At 41.2% G+C, this 10405-nt stretch overlaps 1 protein-coding gene across 1 annotated transcript; it reads right to left on the bottom strand.

Annotated features, from left to right (window-relative positions):
• Positions 1 to 663: 663 nt before the first annotated feature.
• On the bottom strand, positions 664 to 9581 carry LOC118824605 (spindlin-Z). The gene is made up of 6 exons (XM_036594878.1): positions 9455 to 9581; positions 3997 to 4327; positions 3845 to 3893; positions 3307 to 3557; positions 2928 to 3161; positions 664 to 1213 (listed from the first exon to the last, which is right to left on the bottom strand). The coding sequence occupies exons 2-6, from the start codon at positions 4046 to 4048 to the stop codon at positions 1014 to 1016; spliced, it is 786 nt and encodes a 261-aa protein (XP_036450771.1). The 5' UTR covers positions 4049 to 4327; positions 9455 to 9581; the 3' UTR covers positions 664 to 1013.
• Between the last annotated feature and the right edge of the window lie 824 nt (positions 9582 to 10405).

Here is a 10405-nt window from a genome sequence, read left to right as displayed (position 1 = left end):
AAAATTAAGACAACCGTCCATGTATATTAGATTATGAAAGTAAATACAAGTCGCAAAACACTTAAAACACCGTCAGTACGTAAGCTACAGCCGAGCGATAGCAGAATTTCACAAGACGTTTACAATGAGTTCAGTCGAAGCTTAAAAATGCTCATTTGTAAATAGCTTTTAAATAAGTGACTGAATGTGATAAATCACATATTTGAGGAAAAAAAGATAATCAAGTGCTCCAATCTTCCATAGAGGTCAAATGACATTAGTGCTTAATATAATTAATTCACTGATAAGCTGCATTAGCATTTTATCATATGGTAAGTACAAGACACTGTTGTAAGAAGAAGAAGAAGAAGCTGGTGTGCACACTACAAATATACGCATCATCTAACAAACAGATGATGAGTTAAATTCGTAGTGATAGTGAAACGATGTTAAGGGAGAAACTGAGCTAGTCATCCCCACTGCTGGGAGCTGCTGTTGACTTCAGCAAAGCGAAAAAAAACAAAAAAACAAAAAAAGGACTTTGGGTGACACGTAAAGGCTGAACTCCGCACGGAGCTGTAACAGTCACACTTCTGTTCTGTCAGTCATCGAACCGCCCGATTCATCCCAATTCATAACAGAGAACACGTTAACTCTTGAAGGCAAGAATCTGGGACCTGTGTGTTTTTTTTTTGTCCCCCCCTTTTCGCTAGTGGAAATGATGTATGCTCATTATCTTCACTGGTTATCAACAGGAATGAACAATACTAAAAGACAACCATTTGAATATTAAGCTACTTTTGTTTAGGGAATATCATGTCAAACACAGCTATCCCTTCATCTGAAAAACAATAAAAAGACACTTAGCTAGTGGCAATCCAAGGCTCCAGTGAAATATCCATCGTTACGTCTCCATAAGATGGTGCAAAGAAACGTTCCACGAGAACTTTTGGCAGAGTTTGTGGATCACATCCCAAGTCAGTCTCCTCCTTCGCTACCGCGACTTCCTCCCTCGCTCGCACTGTGTGCCCGGCCTATGACGTTTTCACCAAGTCGTACACGTAAATGTGAAAGTCGTCATCGAACTTGATAAAATAAACGGAGGGCTTGGCCTCCACCTGGTGGATGACCATGCCAGTCCGTTTCGTGCCATCCTCTTTGGCGTACTCCACCTGCTTCCCCACGAGGCTGTCCACTACCTCTCCGGGCTCCCGTTCCGCTGGGGGCGAGTCATCTGTGACACACCAAGGAGAAACATTAGACACTTAATAGAGGAATGAGTTGCAAAAATGGTGTCCGATCTATGTAAACATTAAAGGGGCGCTCCAGCCAAAATGTGAAAAATCTGTTGTATACAAGTCTACACTCCTCCTACAGCAGAGCAACAGTATTCCACAGTGGCTCTCCTCAGTGAGATGTTCCAGTTTACAGACTACGAAAACCCCCTTCTGATGTATCTTGAAGATGAGAGAAACTTTTGAGAAACTACCACTGCTTCAGGATGAATTTCTGGGGGCTATTTTCAATTTTTATTTTTTCAATCAGCTGGTGAACACAGAAATGTTTTAATATTTAATGTTACTGCTAGTAAGCCAAATATCTTAATGCAGCCGTACAACTGTCTCAACTTTCTTCAAATCATCATTACAATGGAACGGATTACTCAGATGACAGAAACGACTCATCAGATGAAGAGGGCGACAATCTAAAAGCTGTTGGCTATTGAGATCCTCGAAATACACATTCTCTGCATCGCATATCAGATTCAGCTCAATCATAACTGCTTGTTTCTTTGATGATTCTGGATACAATAATACTGATTACATGTGTCTAATTCCAGTGTATGACGAAGCAGCGCTGAAAGCAGCATGTACTTCCAAAATATAGACAATATTTGAGATAAAGTTTGCCTTGTTTAACTTTACAGGATGAATTCTCAGCAGGTGAATGTCATGAATAAATACGCTCAGTAGATTACATTTTTTACATCTATAAAATCAACACATATCTAACTACAAAGACACCATATATAAAAAATATACCTATATAATACCCAACAGTGAAATCTAATGCACTGCACTTTCAACAGAGCTCCCAGTTTGTACCTTGTGTAAACATGATTCTTGATAAAATCAGTGATGCGACATCAGGTCACCTGCGAAACCTAAGCATTTCGAAAGACTCTGACATTTGGAATGACTCAGAATGACCATTACTGGTAAAATCATGTCTCTGGCATCCATTTTGTGCTAAATAAACAGAATCACTGTTTTCTTTACAATTTTGTTTGGCACCCGAGGTAAGAGTTACACTAAGGCTGTGGCTGTGTTTTTAGCCTATAGATCAGTGGCAAAGCTAGCAGTCAGGATTGGATGACACTGCAGGGAGTCCCAAAGCTTGTATCATGCACTTGCATAATCCATGCTGAACATTGTAGTGAGAGAACGTTGATTAACCAAAACCTTAAAATGCTAAACCTTTGAAATCTGTCAAACTGGCTGAGGAATACAGTGTTGTGCTACAGAATAGTGCATAACCTGAAGAACATATTAAAGTCAATCTTTAAGCCGGAATGCCCCTTTATGCTACACGCTGTCCTCAATATCATATCAAAATGTCATGTCAGAGCAAAGCTCTGAAACTATGTAAAATACACATCTTAAGATGAGACACAAAACAGTGTATTACAAAGGACAAAGCCAAACAAACGGCTTGATAGATCAAACCAGTGACCTCCAATCCTGGTCCTGGAGAGCCACCTTCTTGTAGAGTTTAGTTCCCACTCTTTACTTAACTCTAATACATCTGATCCAGCCTGTCAGGGACATGGGAAGAGGTTGATTAGTCAGAGCAGGTGTGGCAAACTGTGGATGGAACTTTGGCTCTGCAGGAATGTAGCTCTCCAGGACCAGGGCTAGAGGCCATTGCACTAAACAAACCAAACTTACTTGAATCTGGCATGATCCTCAGGTCTCCATCCTTGTAGTCATCGAGGAGCTGATACATGTAGAGGACGGGGTCTTTTTCATATGTGATATAAAACCATGTGTTCATAATAGGGGCTCTGGCCAGCACCATCCCCCGCCACTCGTCTTTCGAGCCTTCTTCAGTCTCAAACATATGCTCAACGGCCTTGCCTATCATGGTGTCGGCCAGGTGGGCATCGCTGATGCGCGTAGATGCTGATGGGCGAAAGGAAGAAGGGTGTTGCGTGAGAACACAGGCAAAATGACATGGACCTATGAATGCATTATTACAATATATAGAAGACAAAGCAGTCAAAGCATTAAATTCAGGAAAAACAAACGAACAGCAAACAAGACCTACCTAGACGGTCTGGCAGGACCTCCAGCCCCTGCACTCGCTCGTCCTTATGTAGCTCCAACCCGTAAACGCAGTCGAAGCCATCGTACTTGATCAGGTACAACGATGGGTTGACGGGCACTTGATCTAGCACTGTTCCTTTCCACTGAGAGGCTGCTCCACTGCCCTCCTTCCAAATGTGCTGAATGCGGCAGCCCACTATGTTCCGCCGGGGCTGGGACACCTTGGTAGGTCCAACGGTGCTCTTGTGTTTTCTGCAAGAATGCAGAGCAACCGTACAAATCATCTTCAGATGCGCTATAAAACTAAGCTCCTGAAAATCCACTGTGACCTTGAGAGATTTTGCTGGCTGCTACAAGAATTGGAATTGAGTGACCACACAAGGAAACATACTGGTCAAATATTACATCTAAATCCTACACAAATCCTATACAGCTCTTATAATATTTATAATTTAAACTATATTACTTCATTTAAATTGTACTTCTTGGCAAATGTTACTTCATAATCTGATTTACAGCACCTAGGTTTGGAAACTTACTTGTGCGAATTCTTTTTCTTCATCATATTTGCAGAGACACCAGCATGTCCTTAAGTAAACAAAACAAAAAGACCCACACAAATATTATAAAATATCTCCAATAAAGTGAATCGCATATAAAAACAAAACCACAGCACCACGACCAATTTTACCTGCATCAGCTCTGGATCTCTGGCCTGCGTTCTTCCCGAATGGGGTCTTCATTCATCTGGATGTAGGGGAGCAGCTGTGCTGCCGGACTAGGGTGAAAATATTGACTGTACTCTTTCTGATGAATGAAAGAGTATACAGGGGGTTCAAATAAAAGGGGGGAAGATCACAATGGGGGGAAACGCTGGCATATAATCCAGTGGTACGACACCAACAGACAGAAATGTGTAATTCTTGGTTTAAAGCTGACAGCTGGGTTATCAGCAGCCCACACAGGGCTCTGCCAGCGGATGGCTGTCCAGTCTTTTACCTTTGAGGAAGGGCTTCAAAAACCTGAAAAAAACAAGAAGGAGATTTAACAGTTTTGACACTGAAAGAGATTGATTGCAAGCTTTACGTCTCCAAGAGTAACACATCGTTAAGTAAATATATGCACAAACACTCACTGAGTAAAAGTGAGCTACATATGAACTAAAGAGAATCCATCTAAACATTTTCATGCATAATTCTTAACAGATGTCTCTGCTAGAACTCCAAACTTAGATGAAAATGGATTATTTTTAAATTAGACTGACATTAAAGCCTTAAAATAGGTGGCATTTCTAAAACTGATTTGAGGCCCTTCCTTATCTCTCCTTATGGCTGCATCAGAGATCCAGACATTTGGGGTTACTTAGAAATTGGATCAAACGTGCATTGACATAAGACATACATTATTTAGTCAGCTAAGACAAAGCTGTTGCGTAACACATCAGGATCGTTCTACATGCAAAGGCAGCCAACGGCTACTGCGGTGTTAACCTTTAGCGGTGCTACAAGTTACACAGACAGCCAAACCAAAATAGTGGTCACAACTTGCTCTGCTGGGTGATCAAATCTGAATTAGTCTGATTTTAACTACAGGAAAAACAGAATACCAGGAACAGCTGCATAACATTATGCATTATGAGTTAACTTGACCAGACAGCCTTCCTCAGAACCATCAAACATATTTCAACTGAACCGTAGCTCAAGCTGGCTGAGACAGACCTTAGACTCGGGGAGAAAAACGTCTCCCGATTGGGGAGAAATACCATTATTACAGACTGCATCTCCCATGAGCAAAAAGACGTGTCAGAGAAAGAAAAACTACATGAGTGTCTGAAGAGAACATTTTCACTAAGCCAATTTGCTCAAGCCAAATGAACACAGTTGATGAATCAAACTAAAAATGAACATAATATGCATCATCACGACCCTTGTCTCAATTCCAGCTTTCTTCAGATCCTGGATCCACAGAATTTCACTCTGTAGCTCGATTACTGCAAATGACCACAGCTGGGCGGTAAGCTCACAATACGTTTGGCCCCCAAAAAGCATAACTGACTGTGCAAAAGTGGCTACAATCTGCCAAAATGGATATCCAAGCTTCATTAACACAAACTGAATTCAAATCCTGGAGATCCTGCAGAGTTTAGCATTACACTCTCACATCATTCAACTTCACAACTAACTAAATTTGAATTTAATAGTATATCAGTTGTATTTGGTCACCTCTGTGAAGAGACTGAACTTGCATTAGGGCAAGAAGCCTCATCCAAACCAGAGGGCTTTCCTTATTTGTAATGTCATTAGACACAAGTGAAACTAGAAATTGAGACTGTAAATCACGGGGATTCACAGAAGTGCTGTAAAAAGGGAATTCCACTGATTTATACTCCCAATAATTAACATGGTAAGATGTAAACAAAGTCACTCAGAGTGGTTTGATGTGAAAGCTCCTTTGTAAAACACTGTTCACAGTGGTGCTGATAGGAACCCGACGACTAGACTGTTTGACACCTCTAAAAGGTTCCTCATTGAAGATTATTACATGAAATAGTTAGAAAATAGTAGGTCAATAAATTTCTCTACAATGCATCACTTCATAGCAAACCACTCTAATAACGTGCTTACATCTCAACGACTGAATTATACTGAATCAGAAAAATCTGTCAAATTCCCCTTTTAACCAAAAATAAGTGCATGAACGCTTATTGTCATCTTCAGTTTGCATGAGCACATCACTCTCTTGCGTTCCATTTCATTCAGTCTCCATTCAAAATCCAGGCTGAGCACTTTTGCAGGCTGTTACGCTGCTGATGGTCATAGCTAACTGATCAGTGAGAATAGGCTCATGCATTATTCCCTTAGATAATGTCCACAGATAGAGGATGCTAAATAAAGTGTATAACAACCGGAACACTCAAGCACAGTCAGGATTTTATGGCTAGAACAAGATCATAAGCACAGTGAACTTGTATCTTTCTGTTGGTGGCCTTTTGATGACCTGACGGCAGCAGACGTGGCTACAGAAGACCCCCCCATGAAAATGCAGCATAAAAATAAATCGCATGCACAATCGCTGTTATCAGCTGAGAAGAATGTCTTTCAACAAACAACTAGACTTATTGACAACATACTGATAACAGCTAGCCTGTATCCTATTTGAACAACTCAATGAAGGACAAACCATCCATGATAGATAAGATACCTTTTTAACATTTCTGAATAATTCAGTCTTAAAAATGATGTTCTACTGAAATTTCAGTAAAAGTCAGAATTGTTTACAATGGTGGCCATAGGAACCAGACCACCAAAGAGTTTAATGCCCCAAAGCTACATCCCATAAAGTTACTGCATAAAAAGGTCACAAATACTCCTGATGCCTGAGACATTGTTTAGAAGTAATTTTGAGGCCATTTACAGCATCATCAGGCAAAACATTCCCCAATTTTTTAGATTTACCACTATTTTACCTTTACGAACATTTATATGAAAAGTCAGAAGACGTGTAGGTCCACTGGTCATTTCAGATGGTAAATAAAATGGCTAAATCTGCACTGTAGATATTGCAACCCCTTGTTCCCATCACCTCCACTGTGAAGAAATCAGAGTCAGTAAGTTTGTTTACATTGTATTATTTCACATCAAACCATGCTGGACCAAAAGCACTTTTGTGCAAGGATGAGTCTTAAATGGTAGTGCGAGCATCACACTGAACACTTTCTTCCAGTTTAGCCTTCACACTAAGGCCCTTTTGGGAAGCACAGCCCTAAATGACTTTGTTTACATTTCTATGATCGAATTATGCAGAAAATTAAAAACAATCAGTGGAGTTCCACTTTTAAGTTATTTCACGTTAGACCTATTCCTGTGATTTGCAATCGTAACAAGAATGCAGACAAGGGTACGCCCCCTCTAAAACCTGCCTCCACGTTCCTCTAGTCTGCCTTCTTTTAGCATCCAGAGCACAATCAATAACACAGGCCAAACAAGCTAGCTAACGAAATGCAACTGTAAGCTAACAAAAGAGTTTTTCCCTCACTAGAGGTGATGTTTATTTTTACAGCATGTAATGTGTTTTATGCACACGCGATTCAGATGTACATGCGTTCTGGGGGGACTTTTTAGCCATGCTAACTAACGTTATATCCATAGGCTAACAAAAGACTTTGTCGGACAATGTTGAGTTTCGCCTTCACGCAGTGTTGGTTTGGTTTAGAACTTTCACACTCGTTTGCTCCTACCCTTATACATTTAGCCCAATGTGTCTAATGGTTGTCCCCAGACATTCTGCGGACGAGACTACATTAGATCTTTGAGCAGCTTTTAGTGAATTTTCTAATTTCAGGTTTTATATAATTGCAAACCAGTAGCCTGTATTTAACAGCTCACTCAAGTTCATCCATGTTGTTAAATGGGAATTGTGGGCTGATGCCGATATCTGATATTTTTCATGTAGGTATCTAACAATGCTGACACAAACATTTATAAAATGCAGAAACTGGGAGCAGGTCCACCTGGAATAACATCACAGAGAAATACAATACTTGTTTCTTTTGGGTTGCAAATGCACTAAAATGAACGAAATCCAGATATTTTATCAAAGCAGCCCAGCATTAGTGAAACATTCTGCTCTTCTGGAGTACTACGAATACATCATCAGCTACTGGTTTGAAATATCAGTCAAATCTAAACATCTGTTCTGCATCCCTTGTTTTTGGTCAATTGGTCTAAATTCAGGTTTACTAAAAGATTCCATGGTGGGACAGATAACACAGCTGTTCTGTGTTGGGTGAAAGTGGCACCTTGAGTAGGGCCCACTCGCTTTGCCGCCTCAAGTTAATTGGCCAATTAATCCTGTAGAGGTGCCCTACAAAACGTTCATCAGAAGAGACAAATGAAACGACCGTCCTCCCACCAAACAAACCACGGTTTCCGTCACGAATGATTCATCTCGCCGTCTGCAGTTGTGTTTCGGGGTGCAATTCGACCTGAGGCTTTCTTTACAGGCTGATGTTTCAGCTGTGCGCCGACGGAGAGCCGCTCGCCTTACAGTTCAACCTGGCGGGGAGGACGTTTCAACAATGCAGGGAGAGATCAGTTCAGCCTGATCGCATTTCATCGCGTCGCCTGCCAAAGGCGAAGGTGGCTAATAGGAGAGAGACAGCGGGAGAACAGTTGACAAGTTACTTCACCGATTCATTAAACGCTGTCTGCAGGCCTGGGAGTTTTATCAGACAGGTTACGAGGTAGTCTAGCGTGGGGTACTTATTAAAGAAGAAAAACAGACTCTCAGATGGAAATGTTCTAGAAAGCGCAGGAGCGATACGAAGCTGAAGTCAGCTCCTTCCTTGCATTTTCCCGTTCCACCTTAAATGGTGCAACACTTACATTCTGGCGCCTCAGGTGCTAGAATGTAACTGCTGCACCATTTAAGGTGGAACGGGAAAATTCGAATAAGAAGCTAGCCAAGCTAGCTTGTTCCCATGAACGAAATGCCTTGTAAACCATAACTTTGCCATTGTGGTAGATGCACTGAGCCCCAGACGACTTCTTTCAGATGATAAAGAAGACATACGCTATGTGTCATGATTACTACTAGAAACCAAACAGCCCTGTTTAGGCTTTCTAGCTAACGTTAACGTTGGCTAATGGAAGCTAACGCTCTGCAGGTAGCTAACCTAGCTGGCTAACGATGCACCAACGGCTACCACAGCCAACATTAGCAACAGCAGAGGTTGTTATCATTCCAAAGGGACGTCAAGAAAAAGCCATACAACTGAAACAACCAAAAACAGTGGACGGCAACCAGCACATCAACCTGAAAGCAGAGACATTAGCCAGCTAACCAGCAGCAGCAGCAGCCGCGTCAGCCATGTTGCCTCACTATTATTTAGCTACAATCCCCGCAGCAGCAGAGCCGGAGCAGCGGAGCGGCCGCAGCCGAACAAAGGAGGGACTGTAATGCAGCCTCTGCCTGACGAGAAACCCCTTTCAAACGAAAGCAGGAAAAAAAGCCATGTCTGCATCCAGCCTCCGACAACCTTACTGTAAACGCTTCCCAAAAATCCCTCTATTCTCGCCCGCGCAGTCTTGTATTCACACTTCTCCCGCAGCGCTAAACATATGCATGTCGGACGTTATTTGTCAGCTTACCCTCTTTTTTATTGGAAATTTGTTTTAGCATGCTATGGGGGGAAATTATTCCTCTCCTGCTCTCTCTCTCTCTCACTCTCCCCCCCTTGGTTCTCCGTTTGATGAGCAGAAGGCGGCCCTGCCTTCCCCTCCCCTCCCCTCTTGCTCGGCGAAATAGTGCTCCGCCGTTGGCCGCGTCCTGGCGCAACGGGCCCAGCCTTCCTGCGAAATAGTGAGGCGGTGTACATTTTTTTCCATCAGCTCCAAACTTCAGGGCAAAAAATTGTATGTGTTTTTTGCGCAGACACTGCGACAGGGATGTTTTGTTGGCGGGGTAGTTGTCCTCCGTTGTGTGGAAGCCCGTTTCCTCCACTGGAAAATGTATAGCCGTTTATTAAGTCACAGTAATAAAGTTTTCTATAATTATGAGCTAATATCTCATTATTATGACTTAGCACCTCATAATAATGAGTAAGCCATTAGTATCTCATACTTATAACTTACTTTCTCGTAATTATTAGTTACCTTCTGATAATTATGACTTAGTATCTCATAATAGTGACTTACTATGTCATAATTATGACTTGCAGTCTCATATTCACAACTTACAATCTAATAATTATAACTTAGCATCTCATAATTCTTACTTAACATCCGGTAATGATGACTTACTATGTCATAACTAAGTATCTCATAATAATGACATGTATCATAATTATGACTTGCGATCTCATATTTACTATACTACTTACTATCTAATAATCATATAACTATCTAAACTTAGCATCTCATAATTCTGGCTTAATATCTAGTAATAATGACTTACTATGTCATAATTATGACTTGCAATCTAATTACAACTTAATATCTCATGATTATGACTTAGCATCTCATAACAATGACTAAGTCATTAGTATCTCATAATTATTACTTACCTTCTCATAATTATGACTTAATATCTTATAATTATGA

This window comes from Colossoma macropomum, unplaced genomic scaffold (genome assembly GCF_904425465.1).
Source record: "Colossoma macropomum unplaced genomic scaffold, Colossoma_macropomum, whole genome shotgun sequence".
In the NCBI taxonomy this organism is placed as follows: Eukaryota; Metazoa; Chordata; class Actinopteri; order Characiformes; family Serrasalmidae; genus Colossoma; species Colossoma macropomum.
This window is presented reverse-complemented; position numbering and strand designations above follow the sequence as displayed.

What these genes read in the sequence shown, in the direction of transcription:
- LOC118824605 (XM_036594878.1), bottom strand. Translation starts at nt 4,048, where the DNA reads ATGAAGACCCCATTCGGGAAGAACGCAGGCCAGAGATCCAGAGCTGAT. An exon ending in AAGAAAAAGAATTCGCACAA is followed by an intron (nt 3,558 to 3,844) that starts GTAAGTTTCCAA and finishes GCATTCTTGCAG; the next exon opens with AAAACACAAGAGCACCGTTG. An exon ending in GAGGATCATGCCAGATTCAA is followed by an intron (nt 1,214 to 2,927) that starts GTAAGTTTGGTT and finishes GGTGTGTCACAG; the next exon opens with ATGACTCGCCCCCAGCGGAA.